Source organism: Athene cunicularia (genome assembly GCF_003259725.1).
Source record: "Athene cunicularia isolate RWA chromosome 12 unlocalized genomic scaffold, athCun1 chr12_part1, whole genome shotgun sequence".
Lineage (NCBI taxonomy): Eukaryota > Metazoa > Chordata > Aves > Strigiformes > Strigidae > Athene > Athene cunicularia.
The window spans coordinates 23,328,647-23,351,960 of record NW_020799116.1 but is presented as its reverse complement, the minus strand read 5'-3'; the positions used below and the strand labels follow the sequence as shown (position 1 = coordinate 23,351,960).

Sequence of the window (23,314 nt, the reverse complement as noted above, 5' to 3'; positions counted from 1 at the left end):
TGGAAACTACATGGTGTTTTTTGTCTTTGGATGAGAAGAGTAAGAAACAGTATGTTATGCTTGGCCTGGATATAAAACTGTAGCGATTTAAGTGGCAGTCAAAATTGTAGGATGCATGGAGGGTGCCAATTCTTGCAGTGCTTTCATAGGAAAAAGTTCTCCTGAGTAAAAGTGACAGTTGATCTCAGTGGGAGTTTTGTCTGGGAAAGAACTGTAGGATGTGTTTGCTTTGGTCAGATTAATTCACAAATTCTTTCTGTTATACAATGGAGAAGAAAAGAGAAAAGAAACCAATCTCTGTAAAAGATGAAATGCTTTACTTGAAAGCCATTTATTGTAAATAAGCAACAATGATGAGGAGGTTCTCACTGCTTTGCAACCTTACAGCAACACACAGAGGAAGAGCACTGTTCTCATCTCCCAGGAGCTGAACAAATCATGATATCCCCTTTTTAGGTTAAAATAAGGGATGGCTGGAAACTGACTTCTGTTGTGTAATTCAGTAAATTCAGTAATTTTAACACAAAGTAATAATTTTTGCACTGCCTTAAAAGTTAAAGTTTAGAAAATTTCTAGGGAGCAGGGGGAAGAGTCTGAAATGTTTGTTTTGGGAGCAAAAATGGGAATAATTTTTCCACTTTGACTTTTTCAAAATCAAGTGTGAACTGGAAACCTGAATGACCTGCAGCTGTTCCTTTCTCCCAGATGGTCTGCTAACAACTTTGGCTGAAGCAGGGCACCCACAAATTGGGCAGGCTGGCAGAAAACCCCCTTGGGAGGCTTGTTCTGAAAGACTTAACAAGATCAATATGTCCCCACAAAATGTTTTGATTTAAAAGAGTCAGTCTTTCTAATGTTTTGTTGGAAGATTTCTGACAAATGCACGGGAAATTGGTCAAATAACCACAAATCATCTTCAAATGAACAGTTTGGTATTAGAATGGGTTGTGTTGAAAAGGGGGGTATGACTGCAGATACTCCCAGGCTGTTACTGACCCAGTATAGAAGCAGCAGCACAGGATTTCTAGCCTCTCTGAATTTTGTATAATGTTGAGATGTGGCTGATGCTTTGATTTCTTTCACTTTGCTTTGAATTATGAATGATGAAAACCACCTACTTTTCAGTGCAAGGGGAAAAAAAATCAAACAGAAGCAGCAAAAGTCTATAATCAGGAATTAAATATCAATTCTATAAAAACTGTGGTGCATAATCTTAAGAATTCCAGAAATGGCAGTTTCAGTAAAAAGATTGCAAGTTTAATATACTGGTTAAAATGAGGAGAGTTGAACCGACAACAATCTTCTGGTACTTTAAGAAGATTTTTGACTATCCAATTCTTTTTATCCAAATAAAAATCTGACTTGGCAGTATGTCCCTCAGTCTGCATTGTGCAGCACAGCAGAAAGTGCTGCTGGAGCGCTGTCACTAGTTATAGTCTTATCAATGTATGAGGTTATCTATGTGGTAGGAATACAGAACATTATATCATTCTGCAGTACAGCAGAAAGAGTTTGTTTTCTCCCTTCAGACGCATTGCAGAAAGTTTAATGACGTACAAAACCAATCATCAAAGTAGTTGAGTGTGAAAATTTCAGGAGCATTTAAAAATTAGTTATTGACAACCTTACCTTGAGTGTTGGTGAAGTGCAAGATCACAAGTTCTCAAGCTGCATAGCCATTTTCACCATTAAATTGTAGAATCGTGAATCCTGTTGAAAACTGAGGCTGTTATCCTGTAGCCCCTCCTTGCGGAGTGCAATAGGCCAGGAAAGTTAAAAGACTGATTAAATGAAGGCAGGAACAGCTTGGCTTAATGCATTCATCCTGTCAGGCATTTGTATGCAGGGCATCCTGTTACAAGGCACTTGGGCTCTGCTAGGACTTCTGTGAGATGATCACTTTTGTTTGTTTATTAACTGTTACAATATATGTTTAACTTACTTATCTAGCACTATCAGTTTTGTAATAAATGAGTGAGAGTTGTTCCAGAGCCAGTAGATCACTGGTAGGGTTTAATTATTGCAAGATTAGCAAAGGGAAACACAGACACCAATTGTCTGTTACGCAACTTGTCTGGATTTAAAAATATAATGTGTATTTCTGGAGCATGCATTCCTCAATATATGTTTTCCAGATGTCAAATTTAAAAATCATTTTCCTCTTCTTACATTTTTCCTTTTTACCAGTGTGGCTTAGTGGCTACTATTTCAGAAGATTGCTTCCTGTCATATGACATTTTAAGCCATTTTGGTTTAATGAAATTTGTAGGGACTCCTCTTTGGGAAAAATTATACACATTCATACAAAATTTTCTGACATCAGTTAAGTAAAATGGAAGTGCTTTGTTTAGGCAGACTTGACTCATTTTCATAACACCATCTGAAATGTTCAGTTTGATTGCTGTGTCCTTTGCGGCAGTGAAAATCAGGAGAAATTCTTTGGAATTGGTGGTTACATATTGCAAGCAAACCAAAGTCAGGCTGAAACTTTTTAAGTACTTACAGCCTTTGATATAATTCATAGAAAACTAATAGGGTGCTTCTAGGTATCTCTTCTTCATAAATACATTTGACATAATTATTCATTTTGAGATACAATTTTCATAAAATATATATTCCCTTTTTCCTCTGGAGTGTTTTTGTAGGAGGGGGTTATACTTTCCAAAGGTCAAATTTGGATCAGAAAGTTCTGCAGAAAAAGGAATGTGTAATGATTTAAGAAAAAGTGGCCTCTCTGGCCAAAGCTAGTATTTGTTGCACATGTTAGTGGGCCTTTAATTCTCACTGTGGTGTTCATGGTAAAGATGAAACATAAAGAGAATGGCTGAAAATGGGCTAAATGTCGATTGTTTGATGTAGTATAGTAGACTAGAGCAGCGTCTTGTTGCCATCCAGGAGACAGCACCTCCTGGGGAGCGTTCTGGCGGCAGAGGCATCTTTGTTGCCTCTTCGTGAGAGGTGGATGTGAGAGATGGATGCTTGCCAGAGCTCGGTGCTCTGGGAAATGGCTCCCCGGTGCTTTTTGAAGAGTTGCGGAGAATTTCTTGATTCAGCACTAATTTGCTGCTTTTATTTCTCGATAATCCGTGCTATCCGAAGTGTAATAAAAGAACACGCTAATATGATAAGCTCTTTAATTTTCACTGTGTCAAGTGACACCTGTTTCACTGGGACTTGTGCTGAGAGTCCCTGTGTTGGTTCAGATCTGCTGAGTGGGGGAAGAGGCAGTCACTGGAAAGGGAAGGAGAGGAGGAAGGTTTGGCATTCATGTAGGGCTTGTTTCCTTTGTTACCAGGAGCACTGAATTAATACGCTAAGCCTGAGAGTCATTAAGATAAAGAACTAGCAGCTTTAATGAATATATCCAGCTAGGCTAGAGAGCTGCATGGAACTAATAAAACCAACATGCTTTATGCAAAACCTGGGATGGATTCATTGGGAGATGTCTTTACTTGAGTTATTCTAGGATTGTGGTGGGGAAAACAAAGTTAGCTTTTTCCAAACTTCGTGTCTTATAGCTGTGGCCTCCAGATTCCTTTCTTAATGATAAAGTATGTTGATCTGTGTGTGTGGGCATGTGCAAAGCGCAAGGAAAGAGTGCCATCCATGCATGGTTACTGAGGAGTCTGAGTCCTTCCCCAGATGTTTTAGACAGTAAGAAAAGCATATGGGATCTTGATTTTGGGGTAGAATACTGAGTTTCATGATGAAAACAAGGGTGAAAAATAAAAGTGAGTTGTGATGTACAAAAATTGTACATCAAGAGGCCTCACAAGAGGCTTGAAATGATACAAATATACACTTGGGACAAAAAACAATTTACTACCAGAATGAGCATGCCCAGACAGACTGTAGGAACAGCTGAGAAAGATAGTGCTGACTAAGAGAAAAAGCTGGACCAGTTTTTCTTGCTCTGCGTTATCTGGCTGTCAGAGGCAAGGCAGAACTACATTGACATTTGACTTACTTATTTGTTCTTATTTCAGCTGACCCTTTTTCCATTATGAGCTTGCCTATATGTCTGTCTCCCACTGGGAGAACAGTCGAGGGGCCTTCACTGTGCTGTCATCAACTGAAGACCTAGGCCTGGCTTGTCTTTCAAAATCTAGGAATAAGAGGAGTTCTAAAAATTGCATTTGTGGTGCCCTTGCATCTCTCTCTTTTATTTTTTTTCCCCCTTTTCTTTTTCCTTTTATGTGCATGTGGTATTGCAGGGCATCATTCAAAGCCCATCAAAATTGATGTCAAATCTGCCACTGCTGGACAGCCCTTTAGACTAAGGTAATTCATGACAAATATGTTCATAAAGATCTATACTGCATATTGAGACGGCAAAAAAGTGGCTTTCTGAGAGTTTTGTGACAAGGACTGTGTAGTCTGTTGAGTACAAAATGTCCAGAGCCTTTGTTTGCATAAAGCCCGTGGTAGCTGTGCAGCTCAGTAATTATCTGTCTGGTTGTCCTTATGTTACAAAACGAACACTGTTCAGTATGTAATAGATCTTCAAGCTGCAGTATAATTGTCTAATGGTGAATTGAGAGCAATATTAAAATCTGCAGTGCAATATAGTGGGGGTTCCCTCTTTTCTGCTTACATAGCAAATGAAATGAAGATTTGTAATTTCTTCACATGTCTTAATAATTATCTTCTACTTAATGTATGGTACTGTCCAATTCATTCTTTTTCAGTGAAAAAGAAAAGAAATTGGCATAAACACGATACTGGACAGACGACAGAGGTCAAGCCTGTACAGAACGGGAGCCAAGTCTTTATAAAAGAACTTCGAAGTCGTACTTTTCCAAGGTAGGTTGTTCAGCTGCACACGTGGCCAGGACCACTGAGGTAAAGCATATGCAGCCAGTTTCCTATGAAGCTGATGATGATCCTTGCTGAAAGTATTATATAGTACAGAAGTTTGAAGTTTAAATGAACACTGTTTTATTACAGATGTCCCAGGCTCTTCCCTTTTTTATATTTGTGTAGCCATATTCAAATCTACTCTTGATTGAGCCCAGTTCCTGTGGATTTCCATAGAAGCTAGTATTTGTGAAGACAAGAACAAGAACGTGTTTGACACCTACAACATTCGCTTGCATAAGAAACTAACCAATTTGTTGCATAGAATTATCCAGTACTCAAAAATACTAATGGTTTTGCTGAAGTCTGTCTCCATCTTAAAAAGAAGAACAATGACATCCTCAGTTGCTACAGTGACAAAGGCTCTCTTATTTGGGGTAATGAATAGTGCTAATTGTTAGGTGACATGTTCCACACTTTATTAGGCTGCTTCACAGCCATTTGTAAGAGTGATGATTTTCTTCAGGTTCTTTAATGTAGGCCTTAGTCAAATAAATCCTTAATTATTAATGACTAATTATTTTAAAAGAATCTGTGGAGACTGGTAAAGGGTACTTGGTAAACACAAAACTTATTCCTTTTTACAGATAATTTAATCGCACATTTAATTTCAGATACTGGTCTTAGGCTGGTTAAGGAAAAGGATGAAAATACCTTTGCAAAGTGTTTGTCTTTCACTGAACTCAGGATCCGGTAGTTTTACTTGCCTGGCTAGTTTACTTGGGCCTGCTAGATTTTTGTCTTAGCCTTTTTTTTTTTTTTTTTTTTTTTCAGGTTGTAAAGCTAATTTCTTAAAAAAAGGTTTAAGGCTTAGGCAGATTGATTTCAGTAACCTTGGATGGCCTCTGAGATTGCACTCACATATGCAATATCTCTTGAGTTACTCCCAAACTGTAAAAAAAATATGGTTCCCCATGTTAGTTTGTTTCTCATGTAAATGTGCACATAAGAAAATCCTGCTGCCAAATTAAAGTTTCTGAGAAAGAAGAGTCTGTAGACAAAACGGAATGCCTGCAAGATTCAGGCCTCAGACATCTACACTTGTGCCATTAGTAAAACAAAGTCTTGTTGGGAAATTTTCTCTTCTGAGATTAATGAAATCTGCAGATGTTCACAGAACAAAACCCAAACTCGTCAGGCAGAAAGTGATGAATGAAAAAAGGGGGGCTTAGTTCAGAGACAGAAACATCATTGCTGATTCACAGCACATGGCAGTAAATTATAACCCATGGTTAGTCTCTTGGTGAGGCTCAGATCAAAAGGAACAGTGAAGAGAGCAAAAAGGCAAAAAATATAATTCATGTCATTCCGCTCCTGAATGTTTAATGCCACAATAGCATTCTACAACTATTTCTAATAGTAGTAGAAATAGTAGAATTGATGGCTTGTGTACTTCAGTGTAGGTGCCAGACTCTCCATTTTGGCACTATCAATACTAGATGCTCTGGTACTGATCTCTCTCTTTACGACTAAGCGTAAGTTTCTATGGCACATATAGAAGCAAATCAGACTTGAGCAAGTATGTGAGATATATATGGGCACTGTAAAGTATATGCAGAGGTTTAGTGGTAAATCATGGTTTGCTTCTTGCTCCTTAAAATCTCCAGCCAAATTCTTTGCACGTTGCTGGTGTATGGAACCAGTGCTCATATAAATGAAGAATGCTTCTTTTAATTGATAATTAATTAAATTTGCCTCCTGATCAGCCCCACTGTGGCTGGGGTCATCCAGAAATAGCTGTGTCTCTGCAGCTTCTCCCTGTTTGCGTCCGGTCAGCTTGTTCTTCAGGATTCAAACTCCATTGGGGCAGCCTGAGAAGGTCCAGGGTGGGGGGTTCCCCCTGCCTGGTGGGGTCGAATGAGGAGACCCCCTGAAAAGGGTGTGGGGGAGGCCCCACAGCTAAAGGGTGTCAGGGGCTCTGCTGCAGGTTGGGCTTCATGGGGTGGCCAAGGCAGTGAGGCAGGAGCGTGCCAGCTGCCATGGCGGCACTCGCAGCTTCTGCCGCTTTCCCTACGGTTTTTGGTGCCGTTATGAAGACGTGAGTTGTAGTTCAGAACTTCTGCAGGAGAGGGCAGTCATGTATTAGTCTTACCTGCCCAGGGAGGCAGTGCTTTTTGGGGTGAACACCCAAATTTTGCCATTCCCCCCACCAGCAGCTGCGGCCCTGGCCTGCCAGATGGATTTTGGAGCCCAGCTGACAAGCAGCACACGGCAGCAGAGCACTTTTGAGACGGATGACCTTTCATATACAGTCACTTTTCACTCAAATTCAAAGTGTTTTACACTTGAAAAGATCTAGAAATTGGACTTGAGTTTACTTTGAGAGTTGTCAGTGCAAATAGCTGGTCACCTGATGAAGCTGCCCTTTCCTTAGTCCCCTTGAAGCCCTCCTGGTGACTTGAAAATTATTTGGAAAATATTTCCCAAGCCATTTATTTGACTACTTCCGGGGCAATTTATTTGAGATTATGTAACATTTCTAATCTTGCCTTCTTTAGAGTGGAACATTTACACTAATTTCTTTAGCATTGATCACTGGTAACTCAACAGATCCCTATAGTCAAGGAAAACAGTCTTTCACCCATAAGCTGTTATTGTAGGAGTTTCCAGTAGTTGGTGTGTGAGGCTTGAGCTAATTGATTATGGACAATTTTAGTGTGCCCTGCATGTTTTGCAATAAATGATTTTCTGGCTTTTGTCTTATGCGCCTATTTTGCATATAATTGTTTATTCATAACTTTTCCTTTCATTAGTGAAATGTAGAATACACCAAACTCTGTGTGGAAGCACCTCACCATTGAATCTGTGTTTACTCTTTCAGTGCTGAAGATATAGTTGTGAAAGTGCCAGGCAGCCAGCTAACAACAGAGTATTTGGAAGAAAATGGTTTTGTGGAGCCCATCCTCGTCCCAAAGAAGGATGGCCTGGGTTTGTCCGTTCCTGCACCCACCTTCTACGTCAGCGATGTTGAAAACTACGTTGGTGTGTATCTGGCAAACAGGTGGCTTTGTACCATTTGGAGCTTAGCTGCTTTTTATAAAAAATACATATATTATTTGTATTAAAAAATTGTAAAATATATTTTAAAATATTGTCTGTGTCTTGAGCTATGCTGATTTCAGTATTTGTTATGTAGTGGTAGCTTGTAATTAGCAATTAATTCACTCCCGATTCTTGTACCAACTTGACAGTGAGCCTGAGCCAGACTGCATTGTACTCCATAGCATTGCATTAAAAGAAACAATCATAGTCATATCAAGAAATAGTTTCTTCAGGCCAGGTCTTAAATGATTACTGCCATCTCGCTTTTTGTATTGAAGGAATAACTGGACTGAGACTCCCACTTTGCAAAGGCAGTTCATTTTTTAACACTGGTGTCAGTGAGAGATATTTTTGTGGCTGCTGACCATTTGAATTCATTTTGGCATCTTCCTGTCTCTAACCTGAGCAGAGTATTGTACTGCAGCTTCTCACAAATCATGATATTCTCTCACTTTGACATGCCTTGGCCAGGAGCCATAGAAGTGCTCAGAAGTCACTTGTCTCCGCATCCTCCTTCCTTTAGCATGTGTGATCTTGTCCCCTCTCCCTTTGTCTCTCCTCTCTGTCACTTTCTGTCCGATTCTCTGTCTTGCAGGCAAGGCGTCATCCTTTGGGAGCCATCACTCCAGCTCCAGTGTCTCTGTCTATGTTTCAGGGTCCCTTTATCTCCTCAGACATTCTGCTAACCACCCCCTCCTCCTACGCTCTCCCAAACTGGAGGGTGCTGTCATCAACCGCTGCTGCTCTAGGCTGTATCTATTGCTTTTGCAGTGATCGTGTGCAGTGAGATAACTATGAATAAAGGAGAAATCAGACCCCTGATTTTAGTGTTATCTCTGTCCCGTTGCTTCTACAGGAAACATATTTTCCTTGCCCATCTGCTACACTTAGCAGATTTCCTGTATGACCTAGGTGCTCCTTATGCATCTGCTGGCTTTCTCTCAGCCTCTAGCTGAAATAATCCACCCTACTAACAGAACTGTTAGTAAAAAGCTGGAGAGAAGAACACAGGTTGTTTAATCTGAGGCTGGCACCAAATTTGAAAGTGAACAGCACAAATACATGCTGGTCTAACTTCCATGGAGTTAGTTCGCTTGAACAGGATTTCCCAGACAGGGGTTTATCTCACTGTTTTGTAGTTTATTGGACCTTGAATGTCTTTTAGAAACAACCTAAAGTAAGTAGCAGATGACAAAACACCACAAATAAGACTGCCAAATACATCATTATTGTTCTAGCATTTCATGAAAAAACAAATTGATTTTTTTCCCTCTCCTAATGTGAAAAAAACTATCAATGAAACACTGGGAGAGGAAAAATACAGCCAATTAAAATTGAAAGGAAGAAAGACTGGAGAGATGTTTTTCTTGCGGAAAGGATAAGAGAGTGCACTTAGAAATGGCCACTCTTTATAAAGCTCTGACTTTCTTGATGTGTTCTCTGGTTTGCCCATTGTAAAATTCAACTACTTGACTAACTCTTTTAGTATTAACACTGGAGATTTGCATCCAACACTGTCTGTCAGAGGAAATGTACTAGCAGATTATCCTTTGTACTCTAATGCAGAGGGGATGGATTTTTGATATGTGTATTTTTGGATAAAATAACAAAAAGTCATTTCTTCTGGCACACCTGAAATATGATGTTAAAAAATTTGAATTTTCCTGCAAAACTCCTCCTCGATTATAGATTTTGTATGCGAAAATTTAAAACAGAGCATAAGAGAACTTACAGGTTTGGAAAATCAGTTTAAGACGGTATCCTGTAACATGGTATTACACTCTGTCTGCAATCACAAGACTTTTACAACATTGTGGGTAGGACTTATTCTGTGTATATAAAGGTGTTTGCGTATAATTTTCACCAGGCAAATAAAACAATGAAATTAATAGATGCAAATTAATATTAATCCTTTACAGAAATAATGTCAGGGGCATGAATACAAAAGCACCATATTATGCATATACATTTTATGTATATACACGTCTTTTATGCATATATGTCTATGTATATATATACATAAACAACAGGGAAGATACAAAGGCTAAGAAGATCAGAAAATCAAAAGATTGAGATGTTTCTTGAAATATTAGCTCATCCCCAAGGACACAAAATGGGGCAAGTCGGGCTGCCCTTCAAACTCTCTTTTTCATTGAATTAATCTGTAGGACCAGAGAGGAGTGTTGATGTCACTGATGTCACCAAACAGAAAGACTGCAAGATGAAGCTGAAGGAATTTGTGGATTACTACTACAGCACAAACAGGAAAAGGGTCCTCAATGTGACCAACCTGGAGTTCTCAGACACAAGGTAAGAGTCTGGCCTGCTGCGCTGTGCAGTACGTGGCCATGGGATATGGCTGGCTTTAGCTGGGGGAGTTTAAACAGCCACTGCCTCTTCTGGTGGTTTCTTCTTTACTAAGTGCTGTTTAACCCTGGGATAGCAGGTTCTTGTTGCTCTGACCTCCAGCTGTATCGTGCATACAGCTAGTTCAGGCAAAGCACGGAAATTAAAGTGCTCACTGCTATATGAGGAGAACAGTACACAGCGGACTAAAAGGGCTGGCGTTTGTCATGGTAATTCATGCCTGCATATCATCAGCATTCATGTGCCATCAGCATTTGCATATCAGAACAGAACATTTTGGTACCTTTCAGTTTTATTTTAACTCTTGTAGTATAGGTATAGTTAATTCAGTACAACTATATACTAGAACATAACTTGATGCTCCAGGAGCGAATTCTCTGCCTCGTCCTGGTAGTGAATGATAACATAGTATGTTCCTGGTATGATCTTAGGTGCTTAGATAACTTCATAAATACCAGTAAGACCAAAGAAAGGAGGACAGGGATGGCCACAGAGGTATGATAACACTGTATATGGGACAACATGGACTTAAAGGGTCTTGCTTTTTAATATCCTGTTATTTTTCTGGTGAGATGGGAATCCTGATGGGTATAAGGCAACAACAGCCCTTCTTCCAACTTAAGGTGATCTTGAAACATGGTGATCTTCTTGGAGCATTCTTTTTCAAAATTCATTGTACAGCAGTGAGTATCCTACTTGCATAGCGCTGGTTTGAGTGCATATATTGCTTACTGAATCTGCTATTTAAAGTAACAGAGAGTGAGTAAATACATGAGGTGTGGCTTTAGGTGTAGCGCAACATCACTGGGTGGCCTTGAATGAGAAAAAGGTTGAAATTATTATAATTTTGTAATCCTATACCATGTGTTAGAGTTTTAGTTTTAGTGCCTTTGCGAGTTAACCTCTAATCTGTATGACAGCAGTTCAGAACTAGAGTGATGCTGACTTCCTGGAGCCGTGACTCCAGCTCCAGTGTATCTGTGTTTCATAGTCCCTTTATCTCTTTAGATAGTCTGCTAACCAGCCCCTCCTCCTGCATTCTCCTTACCAGGAGCTGGTATCACACCTTACCAGGTGTGATGGTACAGATCAACTCTGAAGGTGAGGCTGAGGTGCTTTAGTGATGTGGTGAGCCAGAGGTAATGGTGCTGGCTATGTGAATATCTTCAGTCCTCAATGACAGGGACCCTGCTATTCTTCTCATGTTATATGTTTTATATGTAGGATAATTAGCTGATGTAAATGCTTAATAGTTTTAAGTTATTGCTTTGTGCTTTAAAAACTGTGTTCATCACCTGAGCTGTGCTTTTATTCCAGAAGTAGACAGATGCATCTGTAATGTAATGAACTTCATGCAACTGTGCAGATCTTTTTTACAGTGCTTGCAGTCCTTCTGGGTAGCCAGTACTTTTCTAGAAGGAAAGCATCAGAGGAGGAAAAGATTCCTTTATATACAAACACTACACAGAAGAAGATGAGTGTCAACATAAAAACAAAGAATGGTTGTTTTGGGGAGCATTCCATTTTAGTGAGAAGACTTAAAGTAGCCTTAAAAAAGAAGGCTGATGAATAATTACAAGCTTGTTTTTTAAAGCCATTACCTTTAGCCCTATAGTTAGTGTTTTAGTAGTGCACACCCATTTCTGCAGAAAGCATCTCTAGTAATTACAGGCTTCAAAGATTACCAGTATCTCCAGTTGAGATTTTTCTAGCTTTCTGCCATTATCCCAGAATAACGGGAGGTCTTTTGTTCTGAAGGACTGCTGGAGCTGTCACTCATATGCTGCTAATTTAGACATTAACTAGCAAATATTTTATTTCTTAACATAGACAGTGACACTTCAATTGAATGCACTGCTTCATCCTCCCCTGCCATTTTAAATGGAGTTATTGTTATCAGTGTTTGACAGTGAGCATAAATGACACATGGGAGCATTTAATTTTAGTTTGAAGTGCAGATGCTCTTACTGACGTGATATTTTAGGGCATCCAACAGTGAACCTCCATCCCCTGCAAATGTTAGTCCAAATTTTGGACTATATTAATACAAAATTTAGCACACTTTGGGATGAAACACTTCTAATACCTGTTTATCATGCCACTGCAGTCTTAGCTGTGATTTATAGTATATATTATATATGTAATATAAACATAATAATTCTATGAATAAACATATCCCAGTATATTCTCAATGTAAATCTATCCATTTGTATAAATTATATAAATAAATATTATATATATTTTAAATATATTCACATTATCAGCCCAAATTAGACTTTTTCCTTCTAAGCTTTTAATGTAATTTAGTCCATCTAAATAAAAATATTACTGTGATTTTCAGCATCAGATCAAGACTTATTTAATTCTTAAATATTAGTGTTATTGTTATTAAGATTTTTAATATTCAGCTTAACTTGCAACTTTTTAAGATTTACCAGACCATTTATGTAAGAGTGCACACATTTCTCTTCTGAAGGGGGCTGGAAGAGGGACTGTGATAACAGTGCTACTGATAACTGAGCATCCATAGCTACTGATAACTGAGCATCCATAGCAAGAGGCAGGGACTGGAAGCATACAAACAGCAGATACTTGATCATAAATACTTCTGCTTGAAAGAAGTCAAAGTATTGTTGCTAAGTCACCACACTTAAAAAGCCTTAAATCTCTGTCTGTCAACAGTTTTCACAAATTTTCCACCGGCACATAAGGAGCCACTTTAGATTGCCATCCAAGCCTTAGAGACACACTCTGCTTTTTGTTCTATCAGGGTCCTTGTGCTCTTTTTAAAAAAGATGCATGTTTGTTTTCAATTCTCTCTGTAAAGGATGTCCAGTTTTGTAGAGCCTCCAGATATAGTTAAGAAGTTGTCCTGGGTGGAAAACTATTGGCCTGACGATGCTCTTTTGGCTAAACCAAAAGTTACGAAGTACTGCCTGATCTGTGTGAAGGACAGCTACACAGATTTCCACATAGATTCGGGAGGAGCTTCTGCATGGTACCACGTGCTGAAGGTGAGGGGTCATGCTTTTGCAGTGTATCTTGTAACAAACTAAATTTTATATGCAAAGACCATCCTAAAATTCTCTCAAAAATTCAGGCCTCCGTTTTATTCTCCATTGTCCTGTTGTATCCATAAGTAATATGCAGAGCCATAACTGCTGTGAGTGGGTACGCTCTCAGCAGCAACAGGGTCTGCTGAGTGAGGAAGCCACTTGGAGTGCAGAAGTTGTCTGTGTATTTTCACTGTATTAGGATTTTAGTGTTTGATTAGTGCCTTCTGCACATAATGTCACCTAAGGCCCGAAGGAAATTACATCTCACTTTTGCAGGGCAGTGGAACCTGGAGCTGTAAACTTTTTGCACCACCAGTCCCACAAATCTGAGCAAATGTGGTCAGCCAGTGATTTAATTATTTCAGCCGTTCTGTACAAAGCTGACGACTAAATTTTATTTAAAGAGTGTTAAAATGCGTAATGTTATATATATACTTAGATAAATATTTGTGTGTGTATCTGTGCCAGCGCAACATTGTTTGGTTTGGCTGCTTGTTGCTAATTTTATATTTTCTAATTCAGGGAGAAAAGATATTTTATCTCATCAAACCAGCCTCTGCAAATATTTCTCTTTATGAACGCTGGCAATCAGCAGCAAACCACAGTGAGATGTTTTTTGCAGACCAAGTAGATAAATGTTACAAATGCACCATTAAACAAGGACAGACACTCTTCATTCCATCAGGTGAGCAGGCATCATCAGGTGAGTTTCCCTGCTTGTTTTAGAGCTGCTGAAATAGCATGTCCAAAACGCTAGAGGATGTGATTTGATGATTTTCTCTGGCAAAGTATGAAGTCTAATTCTCATTAGAAGTATAATTTCATATGCTTACATTAAAAAAATCAGAACTTTTACTGCTTTCTATCGATATTCTTGCAGCCTTTTAAAAATACAGCTTGTAGCTACAGTGTTCCACTCTTTGTCTATCTGGGTTGCAGTAGCTTATGAGTTCTCCCTCTGTATCCAGCCATGACATTGGTGCTTTTTGCCATCTATCAGAGGATTCACGTTGAATTACTTTCTGACCATGACTCCACATCACAGTCATTGATTCCCAGTGGCACTAAGGAACTATAGGTGCCTGCACATGTGTGAGTGTGCATTTATAGTTTCACATGAGGTTGAAGACCTGCGTGTCACAGACTTTTATGGGTTACTTGATAGACTCAGGCTTTCCATGCAGGTTAGAAATGGTGGATCTTGTTTTTCTCAGTTCCTTGGAGGATCTTTGTGAGGACAGGGAGCTGATTAGAAGATAGTGCAGAGTTTTAAGTGAATGCCTCTGTTCCTAACCTTCCTCTCACCATGAAAAATTCTGTTTCCAGCACTCCCTGTTACCTGTTGAAACTGTAATCTCTTTGGGACAGGGATTTTCTCTCCCTCTATGTGCCTTTAAACAATGCACTGCTCACTCAATCCATAACCTGAGTTGAGGCTTCTAGACAGGGCTGGTCCTTGTGTTTTGGAGGCAGCATCCAGTAGTGCCATTTTTCTGTGTGTGAGTATATTCTTGCACAGAATGTTTAAACACTTGATTTTTACTTTTACTGTAAAAGTGGAAAGTAGGTATTTCTCTCATGACCATATGTGGAGCAGATGGTGGATTAAACACCAAGCAATTTATAGAGATTCACTGATTTGAGTAGATTTTTGTATGAAAATAGATGTTTGGAAAACACCTGTTCCTGACACTATAATAAAGACAGTCACAAATGTTTATGGTGATGTGAAAGCAGCTACCATTATGTAGCTGCTGCTGCTTTTCACAGTAAGAAGAAACGCCAGTGTGAGCAGCATGACCCCTTTCACTATCTACCACGGTTGGAGGTGGTCCTGGGACTGGGAGTCAAAGGTGCATAGCACCTTCCTGGGCTGGGCCTTTATCAGGCAAAACAAATGAGGGGCCAGATGCAACTTTGTTCAAAGCATATGAAATTCTGGTGCTGACTTAGACTGAAGAGCTCTATTGGTACCTAGGAAGCAAATTGCTAAGCGAAGTATAAACATCATGTTGTGAATAAAGTCTTTGTTATTGTCATTTCCGTTTTTATCCTTAGGACTCTTCTCTTTCTCTTTTAGGTTGGATTTATGCAACTCTGACACCTGTAGACTGCCTGGCCTTTGCAGGACATTTTCTACATAGTCTAAGTGTTGAAATGCAGATGAGGTAATCTGTCTTTAAAATCTAAAGTTAGGTAGAGGCTCAGTTTTTAATAAATTTGCCATCCTCTCTCCTATTAATTACCCTACATTTGCAGTAATGTTGATGTAGTGCTACTGGGCAATTTTGGAAAGTGCACCCAATTTGTCCCCTTCAACTGTGTTCTCCTATGCTGAGTAATAACTCAAGCTGTTTTTACACCTATTGCATAGCATATGGAAGGATCTGTCAGGTGCTTGGATTGATGTGGCCAGGTCCTGAAGGAAGAACCATTTAAAACTGTCAGGAATTTTACCCTAGAACATGCCATTCGCCTTCTGGATAAAGCCCCCACCTGCTCAGCTGGGCTCTTTGCCCAGTATAAGACAATACAAGTAGTTTGTTACTGATGTGGGACAAATAATACAATAAAGCTATCTTACATCTCTATCACACGGTTTCTTACTATTATAGTATTAATGTTATGTTTTGCTTCTGGTCTGATGCCAGAAAACATGGTAGCAGCACAAAGAAAGGAAGCACTGCAAAATGAACCTCGGGCATTTATGAGCAGTGCACAACATAGTTGTGACCTGCTGTGTTTAAGTTCATGTGGATTTTGTATTGCAGGGCATATGAAGTAGAAAGACGATTGAAAATTGTCAGTCTGACCCAGTTTCCAAACTTTGAAACTGCATGTTGGTATATGGGAAAGCATCTACTAGAGACTTTCAAAGGTAAAACTGCATTTCTTTGCCTGCCTTAATTGCTTAGCTTTGGGGACCTGAAGGTAGTTACTCTTAATTTCTGCTGATGTGCCACAGAGAAGATGGAGAGGTGGCCAAAATCAGTCTTGTTAGTATTTGAAAACTACTAACATACCAGCAGAATATACTGGTCTGGTCCAGCTCTCCTCTCCTTAATATCCTGCCATCTCACTCTAGGAAGGACCTTAACTGTCCCTCTTACCTGTGCCTAAGGGAAGGTTTCATCTTCCTCATAAAACGTATTTAAGTTGCCTCACAGGCACTGAGAATTAAAGCAAAATTTTCTGTGAAATTCAAATTCTTCCAAATCATATTTGTTCAGAGCTGATCCAAACATCCATGCGTGTATGTTTTTTACAGGTTCGGGCTTGCTTTACTCTTTACCTCTATTTCTTTTACTACAGAATGTGTCTGAGAGACACCCACCAGATACTTTTGTAATGAGAAAAATGCATCTAATTAATAAACGAGGTGAGGGGTCTCTCTGAATGTTGCCTGGAAGGGGCCCCCTTGTGACCAACTCTCAACAAAAACTGTAATGAGGGGAAAAGTTTAGGCAAGCTTGTACTCATGAGAAGTGAAACACTTGGCCCAATATAACCTTTGCTTCCGTGTATTGGTACTTGCTTTTCTAATCAGAATAAAAGAACCGCTGATGGTACCTTTCTATTCCCACAGCCCACATGTATGAACATGGAAATTAGCTTGAGTATGGGACCAAGAAAGGAACTGGAAGGATTGCAAGTGTAGACATAACTTACAGGACCACAGTGTAGGAAGGTTGAATTGGATTTATGATACAGTAAATATACTCCTTATTACCATCAAGTTATAATAGGGAATCATTTGTGGTGACCAACTTTCAAAGACTTAACTTTCACAGTTAAACTTTTTCAAATTAAAGACTTTATTTAAAACAACTTCAGCTATCCATGTTTGAATGGCATTGTTTTTTTCCTCTACTTAGGTTTGCATAAAGCTGGGCAACAACCTCCTGCTCATTTACTCCAAGGAGCAAAAATTCTCAATGGTGCTTTCAGGTCATGGACTAAAAAACAGGTAGGAGAAGCAGCCTGTTTTAATATTATGTATTTGTCAGTAACTGGAACAGAGAACAAATGCCAGAACAAATAATATCTCCATAGCAATCCATCTAATTATAAAATCCCAAAGAGAAGGGACTGGGAGAATGCAGAAGGAGGTCAATAGCTGGGATTTTGTAGTGCCACATGAGGAGTCAGCACAAAAAAACTACCACCAGAGTTTAAAAAAAGTAAATTCTGATCATGGCCAAAAGGATACTGAATGGATGTTTTCCCTGACACTGAGCATTTTCATGTGCCAAATCAGTTAAGCAGAGGTGAGCGAGGCCTAGAATAATGCCTGCATTTTTGTGTCTACAGGGTGCCCAGTTCCTGCAAAACAACACATTAATTGAGCTAGGAAATACATGTTGGTTGGAGAGCAGGCTTAAAGGGATTTGCAGCCTGAATTTCCTGCTGCAGTCATCTCCGAAGTGTTATTCTTGCTTGTGTTGCTCCTAAAGTTTTGGGGAATTAGCTGCAGGAGACAGGCCATTCAATCATAAAACATGAACAGGGAAACTTCTGACACTTTAAGAAGGGATAAGGAACTCAGGACACAATGTTGCATAAGCAGTTGGGTGGTTGTCCCAGATTTAAATGTAGTCAGGGACTTGGCTGCTCCCTACTGCAAAAAGACAGTGCTTGAGCCTAAATTCAGACTTGCTCCCTGGTTTCCTATAGAAGGACTGACTGGTATCGAAGCTCTCTTCTCCATGTCACCCTGTTTATTTTTCCACTTGCCATGCAGATGAGAAGTAGTGATTCAAAGGAAGTCAGAGTGTGTTGGCATTTAGGTAAAGTTGAACTCTGAATATTATAACATGACATGTGAATGCAAATGTTGTTCGTCCTGTCAGGGAGCTCCTAAACCGCTATGCTGACAAGGTATGTGCCTGTTATACTCACAGAAGACACCAGTTTAAGACCATCTCTCCTTGTAGATGTAGAAAATAAATTTCTCACAGAATCTCATATAAGGGGGTGAGAAAAGTTGTGTTACAGTTGTGAAAATGCAATAATATCTGAAAACGACTATTGACTTTGTTGTTCTCTCAGGACAACTATTTACAATAACATCAAAAAGAGGGAAAAAGCATATTTTTTCCTTATTTGGACTACTGATTTTGCTACATAGGAAAAATATGGATCTGTCACATAATGTGGTTCTTTATATTTTTGTAAAAAACATGCACATAAGTAGCAGTCTGGCTTTGCTGTGTTTTAGGCTTTAGCGGAGCATGAAGATGAACTACCAGAAAACTTCAAACCAGCACAACTTATCAAGGACCTTGCCAAAGAAATAAGATTAAGTGAGGTTTGTGCTCTTTTGATAATATTAACTATACTGTGGGTCTTTTAATAATCTAGGTTATAAAATGGATGAATTGAAATAAATTAATCTTGTTTTTCCACTCTTAATTCAAAGAATTTATGTGAAATTTTGCAGTAGGGTCACTGCTCAGGACTCTTGTCTGTGGCTGACTCATCACATGTTCTGGGCTCCTGTTTGCTTTCTCCTCCGCTTTATGCTGTGTCTGCCTGTCCTACCTCCTTTGTCCTCCACCTTCTCCTAGCTGAACTGGCCACCCTCCCATCTCCATCATTTTTCTCTCTTTCTCTTTAGCTACTCCCTACCCAAAAATATGATAGAACTTAAAGAATGCTGTTGGGATCCCCATGATCATGGTCCCTACCTAGTATCTCCTTTTCCTCATGTTCATCAGTCTTGTCTATGACAGTGTCTGAGCTTGGGACTATTATTCTGTACACTGTCCCAAGAGGAAGCCTTGCTTTTGGCTGGTTTCTAGGCAGTAATAATTAAGTGCAATAATAATTATAATGCACACATTCCCCCCCCAAAAGAAACCAACTCAAAAAAAACCCCAAAAAGGAGGTTGCATGGATGTGTTATCCGTTGTCTGGTATCATATTCCACTTAGTGGAGATGTGTGACAGTGCAAGGTGACAATAGCTAGTTCAGTTGCTTTAAGATGATGTTGTGTTACATTCCCCCAGAGACTTCAAAACAGAAATTTGTTCCTTTTACCCTCTTTGGTGTAGTATGTAAGTTTTTTGATTGTCAGAATGGCAAGTTAAGCAGAAAATAATTTATTTTCAATTAGTCAGACAGTGTTACTTTTAAGTGGGCAGCTATTTTGCTGATTGGTTTTCCTGAGAGCATGAAACATGATTCTGCTGCATTTATCGCATCTGAATTAAATGGAAATGGTTTGTGCTCAAGCTGCTAAGCATTTTAAACAAAAGACCATTCATTTTATACATTTGTTTTTATGGGCAGTCCATTTAACAGACCTACCTGATGATATAACCTGGTGAGAGTTACATGCCATATGAAACCACTGGAGTTTCTCCAGGCCAAACTTGTGCTTGAGCATTGTGGAGTTGGGAATGAATGGTGAGCAGAGGGTTACTGTGGCACGTGATGTGGTCTCTGATCCCTGTCCAACGTGACCTGTGAATGCAGTTACCCCTTTATTGGAAGGGGGATCTTTGGAGTTTGTTTCCCCAGGGAAGGGAGGGTGCAGGTAAATATCTAACATGAGACAGGTGGGTCTGAATGCCTTCCCATTTCATGCTAAACTACAGAATGCTTCGAAGGCCAGCAAAGCAGACACGAGTGCCAACACCAATGCTGAGGAGATCTGTCCTGTGGATAAGGAGGAGGCACCATCACCTGTCCAAGTGACACCTCCACCCCCACCTGTAGAAAAGCTCCCTAAAAAAAAACCTGTGAAAACCCCCAAACAACTCAAGCCATCCAAACCTCCCAAACCTCCCAAGCCACCCAAACCCCCTAAGCCTCCCAAAACACCGAAAGTTAAGGGAGAAGGAAAAAAGAAGGGAAAGAAGGCAAAAGAGAGTCCACCACCAGCCATCCCGAATCTCGACTTGCTGGAGGCACACACGAAGGAGGCTTTGACAAAGATCGAGACGCCAAAGAAGGGAAAGGTGGGTCATATCTTAACTTCTACCTGTTCTCTCGCCATAGTAAGGATAAAATCACTCCTTAGGTCTCATGAAAAAAATAATTTAAGCAACGCAGTGTGAAACCCTGTCTCCATTGAAGTTAATGAAGGTTTTGTAACTGCTAGCTTATTGCCCTTTTTTTACCTGACTGTTCAATTTGATTTGACTGTTTGCTTGGTTATTCATTTGATATGGACCCGCCACAAAGCCTATTCATTCAAGCCAAGTCTGGCAACCTACTGCCAACTGCCTGCCCAAACTGAGGTGAGATGAAAATTAAGACATTTTTTAATGCCTTTTTTTTCCTCTTGAACTATTCTATTCTTATTTCAAATGTTATTAGCACTCGTGTGCATTTCCATTATCTGTTATCAAAGATGAAGGAACTCAGTTTTAGAGCATCTTACTTGCATGAGGTTTTGCTCTAGAATGAGTTATTGAAGATAGAACAATAGTTTGCTTCCATTTTTGCCCATGTAGGACAAGTTTCATTTTGATGTCCTTTAATTCGACCTGAATTTTGCTGCTGACTTCAGTAGGGGCCAGGATTTCACTGAGGCACTGACAGAGTAATGTATTGTACACTCTTTGTTAAGAAGTATCCATAAGTCTTTTCTAAAATGCTTTTGAATTCCCTAGTAGTTTGTATGCAGTTTGCAAAACCTGTCCATAGAGCAACAGGCAGGGAGATTTGCATGTTTTTACTTGCTCTTGTATGTTGCTATATCAAGGGGAAATGCAGCTAGTCTTCTGCATTTTCTGAAGCAGCAATATTTAATTGAATCTCATATATGGGTTCAAGAAGAATGAATCAGAAGAGGAGTTTTCAAAAATATATCATATTATATTCCAGATTGAAAAATGTGGTTTTGTAACATGCCAGCACTCCATCCTCATAAAGAGTACATGCTAACTTTTTCCCCAGGCTGCAAAGAACGTTTTAAGTGTTCCAAATAAGGAAACTGCTAGTAAGCAGAATGAGGTGGAGAAATTTGAAGTTCGAGAGCAAAATAAAAGCAAAACAGAAGCCAAATGGAAATATAAGGTAATGTCTCCTGTTAAATTCTGCTGCCGATTCTGCCACATAGTGATAAATCAAGGGTGGAGAAATGTTCATAGGTCTACCTAAGCAGAGAGTATAAGGCACCAATTTTCAGTTCCCAAAGAAGAAATCTGGAGCAGAAAATAATCAAGTTATCACTGATAAAGGAGGAAGGGCACATTCTTCAAAAGCATATATTGAATTGTCCATCTTCATCCTTGGTGAAGCCAGTGGAAATACTGTTAATAGCGAGATTTTTCAGTGCTGATCTTTAACATAGTCATACTACTTTTAAGTCTGGGGTAGTTCTGAAGAAGTGATGTCATAAAAGTAGTTAGTGAAATATGAATTATGCCACATGAATTAAAATCCAGGCTTGCCTTCCTGGAAGGCTAATGTAGGGTGAGTAAAATTCATTCATAGAATAATACATTTTTTTCTCCAGGTACCATTTAAAACAAGGTGACACTAGGCTTTCTCATAGAAATATCTGTCTGAATCTTGCCTGCTTTGTGAACTTGTAATGACAAAGGTGCAAACAGATTCCCCAAAATAAAACAGAAGTATATGCTTTTTCACATGGGGAAACTACTAGGAATCATGAGTCATTAACATTAGAGACATCTAAATTTTTTGTGTTAAAAAAAGCCACTGTTAGGTGATTAGATCAATATGTACCAGTTAATTCCGCAGCCAGTACAATTTAGGAGAGTATTAAGGAGATGCTTAAGAAATAATTGAAGGCTTCCATTGCACTGGATGACTTTGATATTATTAAATTCATAATTCAGGTTCTTGATATTATTAAATTCATGATTTAAGCTCCTTTGAAGGTGTGAAAGAAGCAAGTGGAGCCTAGGAATAAAATGCAGTTGTGTTTGTGAGGTTACAGGCACTGTGCTAGATTCCCTCCTTAGCCACACAGGCATGATGCTGATGAGCAGTGTCCTTAGCCTGTGCTCTGATTCACAAAATGTGTGTTCAGTATTTTACCTCAGTCTGCACCTTTTTAAGAGATTAATATTTAAATTTGGCATTGTGTTTGTGGTGGGCACTGTTTAAACTGGTGCTGAAGTTCTTCTTGAATGGGGACAAGTCCCTGAACTAAACCCCATTAGTCTATGGAAGAGTATAATCTTCTATTGCTACATCTGGGGGAATGTATTTTTCTTGAATATCTTGAATAAGAATGTATTTAGGTCAATGTATTCTCTGAGGTTACCTAGGATTCTGAAATATCAATAAGTCAGTTAACTGATTTTATTGGGTTTTTTGGGTCTTTTGCCTTTCAGAACAGTAAACCTGATTCACTTCTAAAAATGGAAGAGGAACACAAATCAGAAAAGACACCTTTACCAGGAAATAAGGACAACAAATTTACATTCTCTTTCTCTAATAAGAAGTTGCTTGGGTAAGTAAAAAAATATGACAAGACACATCAACTGAAAAAGTAGATTAAAAAGTCATTATTTATAGGATTTTTATACACAGAGGTGAAAATCTGCCTTTCTTGTCAATGTAGAAAATACACTGATGGAAAAAGTTCTTCACTGCAGAATTTATTTTACCTAGAATCCAGTTTAATTTGCCATAACAGCAAAGGCCTATCTTTGAGGCTGGTAGTTTGCTTGAGAATAGTGTCTTCGGTATTGAGGCAATGTTTCATGTTTTGGCACTTCAGGTTCTTACTAGTGAAGTTATATTAAGTGAGTTTTGGGCAGATCCTATTCAGGGTACATTTTTAAGAAACTGTTAAATGAACTCTGTGAACCAAAATTCCATGCTGCATTATGCATATCATGACATACATTGAGACAGCTTTATAGTGCTTGTTTGAAACCAGCCAAGGGTACTCTAGTCAGCATCATATTTTGAGATATAAATTAGGTTCAGAAATGTGCTTGAAAATTTATTTATATTGCTGTGGCATCTCTGAAAGTATTCAAGTTGACTTGAGGTTTCTGCGTAA

At 39.1% G+C, this 23,314-nt stretch overlaps 1 protein-coding gene across 2 annotated transcripts in view; it reads left to right on the top strand.

Annotated features, from left to right (window-relative positions):
* The window catches only part of PHF2 (PHD finger protein 2), a 65,673-nt gene that overhangs the window by 25,489 nt on the left and 16,870 nt on the right, over positions 1 to 23,314 (top strand). The window contains exons 3-14 of one of the 2 annotated variants that reach the window (XM_026857762.1): positions 4,689 to 4,803; positions 7,679 to 7,839; positions 10,068 to 10,209; positions 13,094 to 13,280; positions 13,845 to 14,007; positions 15,403 to 15,490; positions 16,094 to 16,200; positions 17,198 to 17,289; positions 18,541 to 18,630; positions 19,923 to 20,285; positions 21,229 to 21,348; positions 22,638 to 22,756. In XM_026857762.1, the coding sequence (XP_026713563.1) occupies positions 4,689 to 4,803; positions 7,679 to 7,839; positions 10,068 to 10,209; positions 13,094 to 13,280; positions 13,845 to 14,007; positions 15,403 to 15,490; positions 16,094 to 16,200; positions 17,198 to 17,289; positions 18,541 to 18,630; positions 19,923 to 20,285; positions 21,229 to 21,348; positions 22,638 to 22,756 (1,747 nt within the window). The remainder of the gene's footprint in view (positions 1 to 4,688; positions 4,804 to 7,678; positions 7,840 to 10,067; positions 10,210 to 13,093; positions 13,281 to 13,844; positions 14,008 to 15,402; positions 15,491 to 16,093; positions 16,201 to 17,197; positions 17,290 to 18,540; positions 18,631 to 19,922; positions 20,286 to 21,228; positions 21,349 to 22,637; positions 22,757 to 23,314) is intronic. The other variant, XM_026857763.1, reaches the window with a different exon arrangement.